The sequence below is a fragment of the Amblyraja radiata genome, chromosome 1 (assembly GCF_010909765.2).
Source record: "Amblyraja radiata isolate CabotCenter1 chromosome 1, sAmbRad1.1.pri, whole genome shotgun sequence".
Taxonomy (NCBI): domain Eukaryota; kingdom Metazoa; phylum Chordata; class Chondrichthyes; order Rajiformes; family Rajidae; genus Amblyraja; species Amblyraja radiata.
Genome location: NC_045956.1, coordinates 106763199 through 106781624, shown reverse-complemented (window position 1 = coordinate 106781624; position 18426 = coordinate 106763199). Strand labels below are relative to the sequence as shown.

The window sequence follows — 18426 nt, the reverse complement described above, 5'->3', positions numbered from 1 at the left end:
ACATTGTTGGCCGGTATGGGCGAGTTGAGCCGAAGGGCCTGTTTCCACACTATATTACTTTATGACTCTATGCTGCCTCACCCACTGTGTTACTCCAGCATTTTGTGTCTACTTTCGATTTAAACCAGCATCTGCAGTTCTTTCTTACACATGGATGGGTGATGTTTTGGGTCAGGACTTTTCTTCAGACTGAAGAAGTGTCCTGACATCTATCTATGTTCTCTAGAGATGTTACCAGACCTGCTGAGTTACTCCAGCACTTCGTGTCTTTCTTTTGTATTCCTTAATTTTCTTTTATTCTTGTGCTACTATTTGATCATTCATCCAGGCTTTCTTCTTGAATGTTGGTTTTTGAAATGCATTTTTATACTTTACTACTTAGCAAATCTCAGTTTATCTCATAATAGTTTAGCCGTTGCTGTGCCTTGTTGCTTTTACTGCAAGAATGGTGGTTTATGTCAAATCACAGATTGTCATTTGAATGGGGAATAGTATAAATGATTTGAGATGGGCTGAGAGCTATGAATCACACGTCTACAGACTGTAACAGTATAACGAGGAATAGCACTGTATTCCTTGCAGCTACTTCTGGATTTTGTATTTAGTTGCACTTGTTCAGATGCTAGAAGTTACGATTTGTTTTACTCAGTGATGGCAGGAATGACAAACACATTCTTCCCACTATTTAGTCTTTTAGCAACTGATATATGGAGGAATGGGAAACATTTGAACTGAATATGATCAACCTAGTCTTTTAGACTTATGTAACACTTCCCGAAGCAACAAACTTACAGATTTACCTGGTTTGCAAACAGAGGGAATAATGATGGTCTCATCTATCCTGTCTCCCTTTGAGAGGAGTTTTAATAGCTGTAATTTAGGTGGAGAAATAGTGGAAGGTAACAAAAATAATTGACCTAAAACATTTTTTTAAATGTACAAGTAAGAACTCTTGCTTAATGGATAGGAAAGATCTAGAGGGATATGGGGACCAGTTAGGACCAGCTTAGATGGGGCATCTTGGTTAGCATAGACAAGTTGGGTCAAAGGGCCTGGTTGACTGCTGTTTGACTCGCTGACTAAGTTCATAAGATCATAATTGATAGTAGAAAGAATGAGGCCATTTGGCCCAAGAAGGTACACAAAATTGCTGGAGGAACTCAGCGGGTGCAGCAGCATCTATGGAGCCCAAGAAGTCTACTCCGCCATTCAATCATGGCTGATCTATCTCTCCCTCCTAACCCGATTTTCCTGCCTTCTCTCATAACCCCTGACACCCGTACTAATCAAGACTAAGGTGTGTTGTAGATTTTGAACGTATCAATCCATCTATTAATTTTCTTTTTTTTTTCTAGACTGCGGTCAGCGGCCAGCAATTCGACTCAATAAAAGAGTTATCGGAGGCAGAACAAGTCGTCCAGGCCGCTGGCCCTGGCAGTGCTCCATGCAGAGTGAGGCCGGTGGGCATACCTGTGGATGCGCACTGATTAGACGGAAATGGGTTTTGACAACAGCACATTGCTTTGAAGTGTAAGTTTAACACCATCAAATCTGAAAATCCAGATGATTGATCAATGATACATTAATATAAGGAGTCATGGCCTATCGGTGGGTACATTTCATATGATTCCTAATTTATTTTTAATAGTACTCGACATTTCTGGAATTATATTCTACTACCTTTAGCCATTTAACTAAATTTCTGGTTCCATTGATGGAACGGCTTTAAAATAGCAAGAAATCTGATTCCCAACTTTCTACTTGATAAGTTTCTGGTTTCAACTGTGTTTTCCCAATGTTCAAAGAGCAAGCCTGGGGGTAGTCCTCCAGGGGAAGGGTGGCTAAATCCCAGGGTCTACTATTACATGCCACTCGTGTGCACAACATGGCAGTGAAATAAAGAAGAATATTGGCAATGAGTCCCCAACTTGTTTTTTCTGTTACAGAAATGGAAGGCTGAGGGGGAAAAAAGTTAGAGAAATAGGGTGTGGCCGTGTGGGTTTCAGAGAAACATAGGAAATAGATGCAGGAGTAAGCCATTCGGCCCTTCGAGCCAACATTGCCATTCAATATGATCATAGCTGATCATCCAAAATCCGCACCCTGTTCCTGCTTTCTCCCCATACCCCAAAGAGCTAAGTCTCTCTCTTGAAAACAAGAGAGAGTGAATTGGCCTCCACTGCCTTCTGTGGCAGAGAATTCCACAGATCCACAACTCTCTGGGTGAAAAAGTTTTTCCTCATCTCGGTCCTAAATGACCTACCCCTTATTCTTAAACTGTGACCTCCCTGGTCTGGACTCCCCCAACATCGGGAACATTTTTCCTGCATCTAGCCTGTCCAATCCCTTAATTTCCTCTGGGTGCTCCAGTTTCCTCCCACATCCCAATGACGTGTGGGTTTGTAGGGTAATTGGCCTCTAAATTGTCTCTAATATGTAGGAAGTGCATGAGAAAGTGGGCTAACATAGAACTGTTGTGAACAGGTGATCGCTGGGCCAATGCTGTATTTCTAAACTATCTAAACTAGAGAAAAGCTTGAGCATTGGAGGCCAAGCTGTCACAGCAGGGTCTCACACCCCAAGGCCCTTTATTGCATGAGACCCTGAGATATTAACTTTTTCTTCTTTCCGCAGATGCTGGCTTATCAGCAGTGTGTTTCCAGCATTTTCTGGTTTAATTTTAAAATGCACCAGGAATTAGTTTTTTGTATCGCATTCCAACTTCCTTTTTGATATGTTCTGTTGTAGGCGAGAAAATGCAGCTGCCTGGAGTGTCGTGTTCGGAATTAACAATCTGGACCATCCGTCTGAATCTACACAGATCCGAAAAGTGAAACGGATTATCTTGCATCCACGCTATAAAAATATATTTAATGATTATGACATCAGTGTGGTGGAGCTGCATGAAGATGTGATTGAGACCAGTTATGTCCGACCTGTTTGCCTACCTGCAAAGGACCAAGTGGCGGAACCAGATACCTATTGCTTCATCTCAGGATGGGGGAGCACTGGTAGCAAAGGTAAGACATATCAATGTAAACTATCTATTGAGAATATGATGCTAAGAGTAGATAAAACTCTCACCTGAGTCAACATGATGCTGGACAACTAATGACCTAGCAAAAACCAGTCTTATGCTGGTCTTCCAGATTAGCAATGCAATTCAGAGAGCTACATTGTTGGAAGTTCTTTCTATTAGATTAGACATTGAACGACCTCAGTGGATGTAGTATGAGGTATCCTGAGCTTCATTTATCCATAATCATAATCATCATAATTAGCCAAGTATGTTTTGCAACATACGAGGAATTTGATTTGCCATACAGTCATACCATTAAAAAGCAACAAAACACACAAATTACATTTGAACATGAACATCCACCACAGTGACTCCTCTACATTCCTCACTGTGATGGAAGGCGAAACAAAGTTCAATCTCTGCCCTTCTTTATTCTCCCGCGGTCGGGGGCCTCGAGCCTTCCGTTGACGGGGCGTTCTTGGCTCCCGTAGCCGGAGGTCGGGCTCTCCGCATCGGGGCGATCAAGCTCCTGGACGTCAGCTCCCTGCGCCAGGGGCGATAGACCCCGGATCGGGGCTGGTCAAACTTTCTGCATCGTTTGCAGCTTCCCGACATTGGTCTCTACCCGAGACTGCGAGCTCCTCGATGGTGAAATCCGCAGGCCGCGGTTGGAGCGTCGATCCCATGCAAGGAATCGGCTCCAATGGTAAGTCCACGTCCCCACGGTGGGCTCAAAGTCAGTCACGAGCATTTTCATTGGCTCATTGGGGAAAAAAGGTAAGCAGTAGTTTTCGGAACCAAGGATAACTGACCGGTAATGTTAAATGTCCGCCGAGCTTCACAGCCGTGTATCTCTAGCTTCTTAAAAGTTGTCTCCACTCCTTCTCCCGCCTCTGCTCCCCCTCTTTTAAATGGACTTACCGTACACTGTGCTTTAGCCGTCTTTTTACAGCGCCAACCTTCCTGTTCATCGAGGTGTGTGTCTGTTTCACCTTGGCATTGCACTGTGTGAATTGTTTAGACAACGCTCTCACCGCTTGCCCTGTCCCCCACCTGCATAACGGGCTGATGAAGGAAGCGGTGTGTTTGTGTGTGTTTCACTCCGACAGTCGCCGTTTCAGTTGCCGGTTTTTCAGATGACTGCCGGCAACTTGACAGTCACCAGCAGTCCACTGAAAAATCGCCTAAGTAGATTCTTTAGTAACTTGTCAGTTTCTTTGTTGAACTAAATTAAGTCGCATGTTGCAATCAAAAGCGCTTGTACAATTGGGTGGGAAGAAAGCCAAACTGTAAGAAAGAGACCCATAACTTTTCAAAGAACACAAAATAATGCCTCAACTTTCCTCCTCTCACCTCAAAAAGGAAGGGTCTACTTTAACTGTTTTCTATACCTTACCCTCCTGAAGTGGGCCCAAATTATTAAAATTTGTGCCATGTGTGTGCCCACACGGCCGGTAGAGTTGATTTGGCCTTTCCAGTCAAATTTTCTTCACGTCATCATCCAAATTATTTATCATACATTTATTAATGCTTACATTAACACTCACTTTTACCAAGTATAACACATGTAATCTCTACTGTCGGGCAGTAATTTTGTCTATATCAAATAAGATTTAAAGTGTTCTAAATAAGAATTTAAAATTTGTGATTGTGATTTTGCACTGATTTGACTAAAGAACATGACAATGCAGATTTTTTTTTTAAATCAATTAAAACTGGCAGAAACTATCCTCTTTACACAAAGACTCTGGACTGGATTTCCACGTTATTTTACTGAAAGATAAAAGCCATCTTTATTGTATGATATCTTTCTAGCATACTCTTTTGACATAATATCATGTTCTACTCTTGAAATTCTCCCACACATTTGCTTATTCAATATAAATTACAAGTTCTCATGTTAGTTAGTCAAATTCTTTCATGGCAGAAAACTGGAATATTTGTCTCAAAGTGGGAAAAAAACGATCCATATCATTTGGGAACATGCTGATTTGACTTGAGACTGCATTCTTGTTCCATGGTTTGATTTAAGACCATTGTGTTTGTAACACCTTTTTTCGATGAGGATATGTCTTCAAATAGAAGGTTTCAATCAAAGAATGGAGTAAAATTTCCATAGGGATTCTCCTAATTTCCTGACATGATTGTCAGATCTCCCAGAAGAACTATACACCAGTTTATTAAACATTTTCCAGTTTCTGCTCACCCGCTAAAATCACGCAGGAGAATACACATGGAAATTCTGTTCCAGTCTGTCAGTAAAGTAAAAGCTTCAAAACCACTATGAAGCAATGTGTGATGTCTCCCAGAAACCAGCAATAGTCTCCCAGAAGGGTCTTTAAGAGTGTGAGAAACTTGGACAGAGGAGCCAGTCTCCCAGAAGCCAGAAATAGTCTCCCAGAAGGGGCAAGTCCCCAGAAGACACGATGCGCCGAGAGGCAGGAGCCAGTCTCCCAGTCGCAGCAAAAGTCAACGAGACAGGCGATGTGATGTAATTAAAGTGAAGGGGGAGATGTGATGTATTTGTAATGTACTATCATTGAATGTATTAGAATGGAATTTGTGATGTATATGTAATGTACATATGTAATGTAAATGCCAGTGCCCCTTGAGGCCCAAAGCAAAAGCTGGCAGATGTACCTGTGCCTCGTGACTGAGGTCAAGTGACCTTCTGGAAGTTTCAGTCATAGCAGATTAAACTTATCTTACACGATGGCAGATGTGAATTAATTGTGCTAGTCACAACAGGGCATGACAGAGAACATTGCACAATGTATTGAAGAAACTGTGTTGTAATCCTGTAATTGGCACTGAAACCTTAACACATCAAATATAATTCATATCACAAAATGGGTACAACTGTTTCTCAATTCATGTAAAGAATGCATTCTTGGAAAATGATGGTAAGCAAAATACTGTAAATGAAAGTTGGGTGAAATGCATTGGCAATTTTGGTCCAGTATATTCCTATGGGCAGAGTGTGGTGCACTATTTACTAAAACATAAATCAAGGAATACGAGTATCTGGAAACCATTGTATTTATGAGGCATGGTAATGGAGTAGAAAAGCTAATGTTTCTTGTAACTTTCATTTCAGTTCCATTCAAGCTTCAGGAAGGAGAAGTGCGCATTCTTCCCCTTGATCGTTGTCAGTCATTTTTTAAGACAAAAATAATCACTTCTCGCATGTTATGTGCAGGCCATGAACCTGGAACAGTGGACGCTTGTATGGTAAGTCGGTATTGAATACTTACTTCATTTGCTTATTAAAGTCCAGCACAGTATATGGCTGTAGGCCACATCGAGTCCATGTGATGTTTTTGCCTGGCTAGCTCTGTGCTCTGCAAGGTTCCAGCCCTCAGCCAACCTACTGTTGGGCTTGAAGATAGACATAAAATGCTGGAGTAACTCAGTGGGACAGGCAGCATCTTTGGAGAGAAGGAATGGGTGACGTTTCCAGTCGAGACCCTTCTTTGGACAAGTCAGGGGAAAGGAAAACGAGAGATTTAGACAGTGCTGTAAAGAGATCTAGAACAAATGAATGAAAGATATGCAAAAAGGTAACATTCACAAATTATAGAGCAGAATTAGGCCATGTAGCCCATCGAGTGCACTCCACCATTCAATCATGGCTGATCTCTGCCTCCTAATCCCATTTTCCTGCCTTCCCATAACCCTTGACACCCGTTCTAATCAAGAATTTGTCTATCTCTGCCTTAAACATATCCATGTTGGCAATGAGTTCCACAGATTAGTTACCCTCTTACTAAATAAGTTCCTCCTCACATCCTTTCTAAAAGAGCGCCCTTTAATTCTGAGGCTATGACCTCTGGTCCTAGACACTCCCATCCGTGGAAACATCCTTCTAATATCCATTCTATCTGCCTTTTATTATTCTGTAAGTCTCAATCAGGTCCCCGCTCAACCTTCTAAACTCCAGCTAGTACAGGCCCAGTGCTGTCAAACGCTCATCATATGCTAACCCACTCATTCCTAGAATCATTCTTGTCAAACTCCTCTGGACCCTCTCCAGAGCCAGCACATCCTTCCTCAGATATGGGACCCAGATTTGCTCACAGTACTCCAAATGCGGCCTGACCAGCGCCTTATAGAGAGCCTCAACATTATATCTCTGTTTTTGTATTCCAGTCCTCTTGATATAAATACTGGCATAGAATTTGCCTTCCTTACCACTGATTCGACTTGAAAATTAACTTTTTGGGAGCCCTGCACCAGCATTCCCAAGTCCATTTGCACCTCCGATTTCTGGATTCTCTCTCCATTTAGAAAATAAACTACGCCTTTATTCTTATTACCAAAATGTATGACTCCACATTGTCCTACACTGAATTTCATCTGCCCCTTCTCTGCTCACTCTCCTAACCTGCAGAGTCCTTGCTTCCTCTACATTGCCTGCCCCTCCACCCATCTTAGCATCATCTGCAAATTTGGCCATAAAGCCTTCAATCCCCTTATCTAAATAATTGATATACAATGTGAAGAGAAGCAGCCCCAGCACCGACCTTTGCGGCCAACCCACTATCCATGCTAGTATCTTTCCTTCAATGCCATGGTCCCTCATCTTCCCTAACAGCCTGACCTGTGGCACCTTATTGCAGGCCTTCTGAAAATCTAGGTAAACAACATCTACAGCCTCCCCTCTATCTGTCCTGCTATTAATTTCCTCAAAGAACTCTAGCAGGTTCGTCAGGCAAGATCTTCCCTTCACAAAACCATGCTGACTTCAGCTTATTTTATCGTGAACTTCCAAGTAGTGGATAACCTCATCCTTTATAATTATAATTGACTCTATAATCTTACCAACCATCGGTCAGGCTAACCGGCCTATAGTTTCCACTTCTGCTTTGCTCCCTTCTTATACAGTGGGGTTATTGGCAATTTTCCAATCTTCAGGAACCACTCCTAACTCCAATGATTCTTGAAATATCACAACTAATGCCTCCACAATCGCTGAGGCCACCTCCTTCAGAACCTTGGGGTGCAGTTCATCCGGTCCAGGTGACTTATCCACCCTCAGACCTTTCAGTTTTCCGAGCACCTTCTTAGTAATGGCCATTCCATTAACTTCCACCCCCTGACTCTCCAGGATTGCAGGCACACTGCTGGTGTCTTCCACTGTGAAGACTGATGCAAAAAAGTTATTCAATTCCTCTGCCATTTCTTGATTTCCCGTTATTTCTCCTGCATCATTCTCCAGCTAGTCCACTCTTGCCTCTTTCTTACTCTTATATCTGTAGAAAATCTTGCTAACCTCTTTTATATTATATTTTTTGCATTTTGTTTTCTGATATAAAAATAAATCTCAACATTGATCTATTTATTTCATTTATGTCGATTAATTAGCAAGTAACATTTTATTAATCATTTTCTGAGCCTCACTGGCAAGGCCATAATTTATGGTCCAATCTTACCTGCTCCTGATGAGGTGGTACTGAGTCATCTTCTTGAACTGTTGAAGTCCTTCTGGTAAAGATGCTCACACAATACCATTGGGTGGAATATTTCCAGAATTTAGACCAGCAACAATGAAGGATATATTTCCAAGGCAGGAAGGTGTACAACTTGAAGGGGAATCTGCAGATGGTGGTGTGTCCATGTACCACTGCCTTCATCCTCCTTGATGTTGGGAGGTCACAACCGTTGGAGATATATTGACCAGCAGCCGTGTGCACTGCTGGAACTGTATGTTAGTATAAGAAGGAACTGCAGATGCTGGTTTAAACCATAGACACAAAAAGCTGGAGTAACTCAGCGGGATAGAGTTTTTCCTATAATTGCAACTGCACTCATTCACATAGTTTAAGAGCACAATTGGAGAAAGCTTAATTTGTAATTCCATTTTGGCTTTGAATTTCTAATGGAATTAACTAGGTTGTATTCATGGATCATCTTAGACTTTCAATCTTTGGCCAAAGTAGTTTTATTATATTTTAATAAAGAGTATGAGTCTCCATTCCCTGAACCACTTTGTTTTTCTGTTGATCAGGGCGACAGTGGAGGGCCTCTGGTTTGTGAACAGCCTGGAAACAGATGGACTTTATTTGGTTTGACCTCTTGGGGATCAGTGTGCTTCGCAACATTCCTTGGTCCTGGCATATACAGCAATGTAACCCACTTTGTTGAATGGATTGAAAGGCAGATTTATATTCACACATTTCTATAAATGAATCATTTAAAGGCCAACACTGCAGCATTCAAGATAAGATGTTAAACAGCAGAAGGTATAATTGTACAAGCTGACATACAGTGCCCTCCATAATGTTTGGGACAAAGACCCATCATTTATTTATTTGCCTCTATACCTCACAATTTGAGATTTGCAATAGAAAAATTCACATGTGGTTAAGGTGCACTTTGTCAGATTTTAATAAAGACCATTTTTATACATTTTGGTTTCACCATGTGTTTATAAATAGTCGCCCCATTTCAGGGCACCATAATGTTCGGGACATAGCAATGTCATGTAAATGAAAGTAGTCATGTTTAGTATTTTGTTGCATATCCTTTGCATGCAATGACTGCTTGAAGTCTGCGATTCATGGACATCACCAGTTGCTGGGTGTCTTCTCTGGTGATGCTCTGACAGGCCTGTATTGTAGCCATCTTTAGCTTATGCTTGTTTTGGGGGCTAGTCCCCTTCAGTTTTCTCTTCAGCATATAAAAGGCATGCTCAAATGGGTTCAGATCGGGTGATTGACTTGGCCACTCAAGAATGTACAATTTTTTAGCTTTGTAGAAACTCCTTTGTTGTTTTAGCAATATGATTGGGATCATTGTCTTGCTGCAGAATGAACCGCCGGCCAATGAGTTTTGATGCATTTGTTTGAACTTGAGTAGATAGGATGTGGCTTTACACTTAGAATTCATTATGATACTACCATCAGCAGTTGTATCATCAATGAAGATAAGTGAGCCAATACCTTCAGCAGCCATACATGCCCAGACCATAACACCCCCACCACCGTGTTTCACAGATGAGGTGGTATGCTGTGGATCTTGGGCAGTTCCTTCTCTCCTCCATAGATTGCTCTTGCCATCACTCTGATATGAGTTAATCTTCGTCTCATCTGCCCACAAGACCTTTTTCCAGAACTGTAGTAGCTCGTTTAAGTACATCTTGGCAAACTGTAACCTGGCCATCCTATTTTTGCGGCTAACCAGTGGTTTGCATCTTGCAGTGTAGCCTCTGTATTTCTGTTCATGAAGTCTTCTGCAGACAGTGGTCATTGACAAATCCACACCTGACTCCTAAAGAGTGTTTCTGATCTGTTGGACAGGTGTTTGGGGATTTTTGTTTATTATAGAAATAATTCTTCTGTCATCAGCTGTGGAGGTCTTCCTTGGCCTGCCAGTGCCTTTGCGATTAGTAAGCTCACCAGTGTTATCTTTCTTCTTAATGATGTTCCAAACAGTTGATTTTGGTAAGCATAAGGTTTGGCTGATCTCTCTAACAGTTTTATTCTTGTTTCTTAGTCTCATAATGGCTTCTTTGACTTTCATTGGCACAACTTTACTTTGGGGTCTTCATGTTGATAAACAGTAATACAAATTTCCAAAGGTGATGGAAAGACTGGAGGGAAGACTAGGTGCTGTGACATAGAAACATAGAAAATAGGTGCAGGAGTAGGCCATTCGGCCCTTCGAGCCTGCACCGCCATTCGATATGATCATGGCTGATCATCCAACTCAGTATCCCGTACCTGTCTTCTCTCCATACCCCCTGATCCCTTTAGCCACAAGGGCCACATCCAACTCCCTCTTAAATATAGCCAATGAACTGGCCTCAACTACCTTCTGTGGCAGAGAATTCCAGAGATTCACCACTCTCTGTGTGAAAATTGTTTTCCTCATCTCGGAAAAGATTTCCCTTATCCTTAAACTGTGACCCCTTGTTCTGGTCTTCCCCAACATCGGGAACAATCTTCCTGCATCTAGCCTGTCCAACCCCTTAATAATTTTGTAAGTTTCTATAAGATCCCCCCTCAATCTTCTAAACTCTAGCAAATACAAACCGAGTCTATCCAGTTTTTCTTCATAGTAAAGTCCTGACATCCCAGGAATCAGTCTGGTGAACCTTCTCTGTACTCCCTCTATGGCAACAATGTCCTTCCTCAGATTAGGAGACCAAAACTGTACGCAATACTCCAGGTGTGGTCTCACCAAGACCCTGTACAACTGCAGTAGAACCTCCCTGCTCCTATACTCAAATCCTCTCTTGTGACCTCTCTTGTACCTGGATTAAGGAGGCAATTAAATACACCTGAGCAATTACAAACGCCTGTGAAGCTATGTTTCCCAAACATTATGATGCCCTGGAATGGGGGGAACCATATATAGCTGTAATTTTTACATGGTGAAACCAAATTGTATAATATATTTTATTAAATCTGACAATGTGCACTTTAACCACATATGTTTTTTTTCTATTACAATTCTCAAATTGTGGAGTGCGGGGGCAAATATATAAATGATGGGTCTTTATCCCAAACATATGGAGGGCACTGTGCTACAAAATTACCTCCTTTATCATTGCACTTCTTTCATGTTCACTGAAAATATCTGGTAATAATCATTGCTCTCATCACCTTTCTGTTCATCGAAAAAAAATGGTAATATCCTAATTCATATGGAATAACTGCACACAACAGCTTCACTAGGCTGATAGAGGATTCAGTGACTGTAAATATTGACGAGGGACATTAAGAGATGTTCATTCCAGTGTGTAATACATCAAAACCCTGCTGCTTTGTCTTGAGTTTTATAGTGTTTGCATTTCAAAGTTGTACAACCCGGTAAGTCATACATCATTGTGCATTGTTCAACCAAGCTGCGGAGAGGAACATTCACCACTTCTAACTTGACTATTTAAGAAAAAAGTGCATTCTTCACGGGACTGCCTCACATTGAGGATGCTGTTGAGGGAATAAACACTTTCATATTGTTCAGAAGAGAGTTTATGGTCTGTACTTGCTTCAATGCAAAACTGTCAATCCAAAAGTAGCAGAATTCTAAACTGATTTCTACATACTATCAATCAGATCTTTTTATAACAATTAAGCATTGGTCACTGTGGAACATTTTCTGCATCTTGACATCTAAGTGCAGTTATTGACTTGAATAGTGATTTGTTAACTGGATTACATGTTTAAAAAATATTTTATTCAGTAAAGCTCTTCCCTGGTGAGTATCATGTGGGAAACTGAGCAAAGAGCTTAGTTGTGAGTCATTATGGATTTAGAAGTTACACGTGGAATTGATTTTGTAGCATTATGCATATCAGATTGAATTTACACTGTATAAAAGAGGCAGTTTCATTCAGTTTAAGTAGGAAGGAAGTAACCATGGAAAGTGCACTTCTCAAGAGTCTGTACTCTAATTTCATTACCACTTAAAAGCCAGAAACATTTTGTTACTTTCTAGTAAACTTTATAATCAAGACATGAATAAAATCAGGCTATATACTGGTAGTTAAAAGAACAACAGTTATGCTTTCTGCAGCTTTCATTGTGAACGATGTTGGGCGTCATGCTCATTTCTTGTACAGGTTGACACTTTCGTCTGGCACCTGGATGAATTAAATTAAATCTTGTTCCCTGCTCCAGCATTGTTGTTGTCATTAGACTTTATAGTGTCAACGTTCAGATCGGAAGAGCGCATACGTTCTGAGCATTATGCATTTTGTAAACATGGTACTGTTAAGTGGTAATGATATCCGTGAGTTAACAATGCAAGTTTCTCTGAAATCTTTCATGAGTACCTCTCCAATGCCAATGTTTTGTTTCTGCTCACTCTGCATTGCATTTTAGTGCGGTAGCTTGCTTTTTGAGCCTGAGGAAATAAATATTACACATATTTGATGGCACTTTTCAGTGATGTAATGCTATACACTTTGTTTAGAAATGGGACAAGAAAAAAAAAGGGTGTTTGAGAAATGCCTGAAATGTTCAATGTAACATTCCATGTAAAGAAACGATAATGGCTGTATTTTAGAAAATATTTTTATATTGCTTTTTTCTATGTGTGCTTATAAAAAAAAGTGGCTAGATCTTAAGCAGATTGGGTGTGTGTTTACACATTATTATCTTGTTTTGATTATTCACATATACAACAGTTGGTAGGCTTATTCTATTATCAGCTCCACATGGAAGAAGAGTCATATAGGTTCATTCAAATATCAAGATGCAACTTGTTAACTCTAGGCCTCGGTTTCAGATGGTAATGAGCTGATAATTCAATTTGCCCTTTTGTAATCTGCACTACCAGTGTACTTCAAATAAGGTGTTTAAGAAGGAACTGCAGATGCTGGAAAATCGAAGGTACACAAAAGTGCTGGAGAAACACAGCGGGTGCAGCAGCATCTATGGAGCGAAGGAGATAGGGAACGTTTCGGGCTGTAACCCTTCTTCAGACTGATGGGGGGGGGGGGTGAAGAAAAGAAAAAGGAGGAGGAGGAGCCCGAGGGCTAGGGAGAGCTGGGAAGGGGAGGAGGCAGCGAGGGTTAACATTGAATTCTCACAATTCTGTTAACCCTTGCTGTCTCCTCCCCTTCCCAGCTCTCCCTAACCCTCGGGCTCCTCCTCCTCCTTTTTCTTTTCTTCACCCCCCATCAGTCTGAAGAAGGGTTTCGGCCCGAAATGTTGCCTATCTCCTTCGCTCCATAGATGCTGCTGCACCCGCTGAGTTCCTCCAGCATTTTTGTGTACCTACTTCAAATAAGGGTTGACTTTTGAATTTCTGTGATTTAGTATATTTATTGCACTTTACTCTACTGTGTCCCTAAACAATCAGCCAGGGGGTTACAACCTGATGAAATGGGGCATTAATTATTCGCAAAATTCTAAGTTAATTTCCTTTCTGCAAAGCAACATCATATCCTGCAACCTTTACTGAGAAACATTTTCCAAGGAAGCCTACATGGGACTTAAAACAATATTTCAGGGTACCAACTGGGCTCTTGCACACTGAAACACTCTTGGTCAACCTGAGGAGCACCTTCATCACCAAGAATCAGCACAGAACGCCACAGGAAATCCCTTTTCTCTGTGGCTATCAAATTCTACAACTCCTCCCCCTTCTGTCATGGGGTAGACTGCCCCAATGGAAAGCAAGCTTGTGATTTCATGTGGAATATTACCAAGCTTGGGTATGTTGTAAACAGTTGAGTTCTGGTCACATTGATGCCAGATTTTAAGTTATATCTGTTTATAGAAGGAAGCTGTGAACTATGATGCTGAAAGAACACAATAGGTCCATCCACATTTGCAATAAGGTTTGCTGTATATGTAATGGATTTGTTGTATAGATCCTTCATTTCATAACGTCATTAGAAAATATGACTCCTCACACACTACGAATTTAAAGGACTGCAAATGTTAATTCAGATATCATCAAATAACTGGCAAGAAACTGATGCTTCCCAAGCAAGCACAAACCCCAGTGGAATGAGGTGAGTCACCATCATCACTGACTTTTTGGAATATCTGCATTATGTTCAAAGGAACACTGTTTTTGTGAAACAGTGGCAGATCTATATTTTTATTGGGGAAGAAATCAGAGCTATGAATTCAGATTCAATCTCAAAGCCAAAAGCATTACAGAGTACTGACTTTCCTCTGTAACAATAAGATATTTTAGCAAGATGGAGCCATTCATATACCTGACTGATACAAACAATTACAAATATTTGCATATCATTCAGAAATCTTTGTATTTATTGAAAAAATACTATTTTAAGGAAAACAACCATTCTGCAAGGTCAACTTTATACATGACCGTAACTGGCTTGTGAAAATGATGTCCATATTAACAACAACACAAATATGGAATGATCACCTGACCAATATTGGAAATGGCAAAGCTTTGGACAACATAGATATGCTATAACAGTATTAAACACCCCTTTTCATGGAATGACAGCTGAATGTCACTTGGGGAGACCTCTGGCTCAAACATCAGAAACATTCAGTGTGCTTAGGGCTACAACTGGGCAGTACACCTAGTAACAAAATGCACATGCTAAATATCAACACCAAGATCAGTAACAGAAACGTCAGTGTAAATTCACATATTCCAAGTTAAAGCGTATTCATTACAGCCCATGCACTTCTTCCTTTACAATTAGTTTATTTGTGGCTGAATAGGCCACCTCCAACTCGGGCTGCCTGCCACCACCCTAAATGGCAAATGTAGAACTGTGATTGGCTGATTAAAGGCTGCAACTGCTCCTTACTTTAATGCACTATCCAGCAGATTACCCCAAACATCAGGAGAAAATCACCTGTGAGTACAAAAGTCTGAGTATCAATTATTGTTTAAAAAATGACTGTGATCTCAATTATTGACAATATCAACTGAATAAATCACAACTTCTCTCGGGGGGGGGGGGGGGGGGGGAATTAGATAGGAAAGTTGCTAAATAGATTCGTGGAAAAAATTACTTCCAGCAAGGAGATGGCATTTGATTCCAATTATAATTGGGAAACATGGGAGAGAATGCACAGACCGAGAGCTAGATTTGGTAAATGCAATTTGCTCATGGAATATTAATGCCACTAATTACTGTGCATATCAAGCAAAGTACATTATGAATCATCTCCTGACATCCCTACAGCACTACAATCCACTCCATAAGGTTTGGGAACCATAACGCAAGAAGCAGTGACCTGCACAGAATATGGGAGCCAACCACAGAACGGTTGGAGACAGTGATAAAGATCGTATAACCTTACCAGAAATTTCAAACAACGTCAGCATGTGGTGTTTTAACTTTGGATTTAAATGATGGTGATGAAAGTTGGACGAGAATTTCCTGAAAAGATGTGAGCGGCAACATTTACGCTTGTATTTCCAGTTACCTATCGCTTATAAATTTCCAGAGAATCTCATTTGAAAATGCCAGAATGTAGCATAAAACGAGGCCAAGTGAATAATTCTTTCTTTAAAGCTCTTTTTGCGTGAAAATTTCTGTATGTAGCTATCAAATCACCATTAGGTTATAAATCCTTCAAAAACTACAATCATGAAACTTTTCATTTTTTTTAATGTAGATCAATTTGTTGCCATAAAGATGCATTCAAGAAAATACGTCATAGATTTCAGAGAAAATAAAAAAACTCTTACAACATAATCAGAAGAAAACACTGGAAATGGGATTCTGGATCCTTTTGAGCCTAATTTGTGTTGAACTGGCATTAATATTTACATGTGGGTAAAACCATTTAAATAGGCATTAGACATTTTGCAGAAAAGATAGGAGAGTTAAGTGTTAGAATTGGAATGAGCTGATTTTGCTTGAATTTCATTAAACTTTTATGTTACATTGATGATATTTTGATTTTGATTTGATTTTGATTCAATTTATTGTCATTGCACTTTTCAGTGCAACGAAATGGTTTAGCCTGCAGTCATAACATAGAATAAATAACAAACACTCAACACAGTTTAAGTCCCAAAGTCATTGTCTCTTCCCTCCTTGCTCTCCCTCTGCGCTGAGGCAATCCAAGCCTCCGATGTTGTGACCCCGCCGGGTGATGGTAGGTAAGTCCCGCGGTTGAATCCGAGCTCCGCAAATGGGCCGGTTCAAACTCCGCGGCCCGGGGCGGTCGAAGCTGCCGAAGCTGCCGTCCTCCAGTCCAGCGGACGCAGATGTCGTTGCGGGAGCTCCGGAAAACAGAACTCGAGCTCCCGATGATGTCGTCCACTGGCCCGCAGCCGAGCCTCCGAGGCTCCAAAGTCGGGTCGGAAGTTGGGTCGCCCCACAACCACAGCCCCGAAGTCGGCCAGCCTCGCGTTGGTAAGTCCTGTCTTTGACTCCGCAGTCTCAAAGTCGGTCGCAGTTGGAGGCCGCCAGCTCCGCGATAGGCCTCAGCGCAGACGGACACGGAGACGGGGGATACGGCAGGAAAGGTCGCATCCCCCCCGAAGGAAGAGTCAAAAAACATGTTACACCCACCCCCCCCACACATACACAACTAAATAAACCGAAATAAACTGTAAAAATGGGACAAGAGAAAACAAAAAACAGAAAAGATAAACGGACTGCAGGCGAGCCGCAGCTGCAAGGCAGCGCCGCCACTTCCATATGGAAATAATGGCATAAATGTTCAGGAAATTCCAGGCCACAGTTGCTCATTTCATTCTAAATAGATGTTTTGGTTTGTTTCCATACTTGAATTGAAAAATGTAAAAAAATTCTTGGCACATGCCCATCATAAAAGGACCATCATTTGTATTGCATTGGATTCATTAAATAGCCCTAATTTGGCTTTGAGAGGCTATGCCTTCAGCAGTAATAAGACAGGAATGACATGCACAAACACCGAGTTTAAAGGAATACCAATAATTTGACCCAAGGCTGCCTCACTATTTGTCCTTTAGGATCAGTGACTGGGAAGCTGGAAGCAGGAGTTCAGTGCTACATTCCCTTTCAGTCTAACAGGAGACGAGGAAATGCTATTTGTCCTGTGGGAAAGTCCTGCACTTCACACTGCATCTGTGCTTAGCGACATGATTGACATCAGGAGCTTACTCCTTGTGGAACTGTGGGCAATGCCTGGATTCTATGGGGCACCCTATTTCTCACTGTAGAGAGTATTGTTTCAGAGAGTGTCCTTCAGCAAGGCAGTAGCTCAGATTGTAATTTCCAACAACTAAAATTTTGTTTGCATACACTGAAGAATGAATTTACCCCTTCTTCCACAGGAGGAGATATAACAAGTGGCTTTTACCCCCATCTGTTCCCAGTTGATAATGCAAGCACATAGCTGAGGGAATTCCAACAACTCATCAGTCTCACTTCAGATTGAAGTGGAGCTATTTGTATATCACTTATTTAGATTGTGATTCAGCTCCTTTGTTGCTCTCATCTTAAGTCATGGTGCAACCAGCCCGTCTAAGACAGCATTCACCCTGCGTGGTTCTTGCAGCAAAGAAAGGTCTTTCCGGGTTAAAATAAAACATTTGGTCTCTGGCCAAATATGCTACTGCTTTCTTTTGGTATTTCATTCAGTGGATTCACAATGTTGGCGCAGCTATTAAATAATGTGGTTCCCGAGACTTCAGGTAAAGAGATCGGCAACGAGCAACTTTCTTCTTGAAAGGATGACGTTGTCCGCAGAGCTGGTGATGCTCAGGTTCCCTACAATGAGTGCTGCACTGTTGCCCTGGATAACCTGCCATCCGGGAACGGCTCCACACGTTCGTTATTTCTCAACCTGTCCAGCTGTCGAGCCTTGAGCAGAGGAGATGGGAATACTGTTCCCTGGAAAACCCGAAAGAAGTACCTGAAAAGAAAAAGCAACAATTATTTTGCATCTTATGTTTATTAAATTTCAAAGCAAAATGAATCAAGTTATTTTAACTCCTAAGAACACGTAAATGTTGCTCAA

General features: G+C 41.3%; 2 protein-coding genes across 5 annotated transcripts in view; one reads left to right on the top strand and one right to left on the bottom strand.

Annotated features, from left to right (window-relative positions):
• corin (corin, serine peptidase) overlaps window positions 1-9326 on the top strand; it is a 169412-nt gene extending 160086 nt beyond the window's left edge. For all 3 annotated transcript variants that reach the window (XM_033028134.1, XM_033028143.1, XM_033028152.1), the window contains exons 19-22: window positions 1356-1530; window positions 2749-3020; window positions 6117-6250; window positions 9027-9326. In XM_033028134.1, the coding sequence (XP_032884025.1) occupies window positions 1356-1530; window positions 2749-3020; window positions 6117-6250; window positions 9027-9203 (758 nt within the window). In that variant the 3' untranslated portion in view covers window positions 9204-9326. The remainder of the gene's footprint in view (window positions 1-1355; window positions 1531-2748; window positions 3021-6116; window positions 6251-9026) is intronic.
• Window positions 9327-18029: 8703 nt separating this feature from the next.
• Window positions 18030-18426, bottom strand: part of atp10d (ATPase phospholipid transporting 10D (putative)) — a 152229-nt gene continuing 151832 nt past the window's right edge. For both annotated transcript variants that reach the window (XM_033028123.1, XM_033028114.1), the window contains one exon: window positions 18030-18321. In XM_033028123.1, coding sequence (XP_032884014.1) covers window positions 18177-18321 — 145 coding nt within the window. In that variant the 3' untranslated portion in view covers window positions 18030-18176. The remainder of the gene's footprint in view (window positions 18322-18426) is intronic.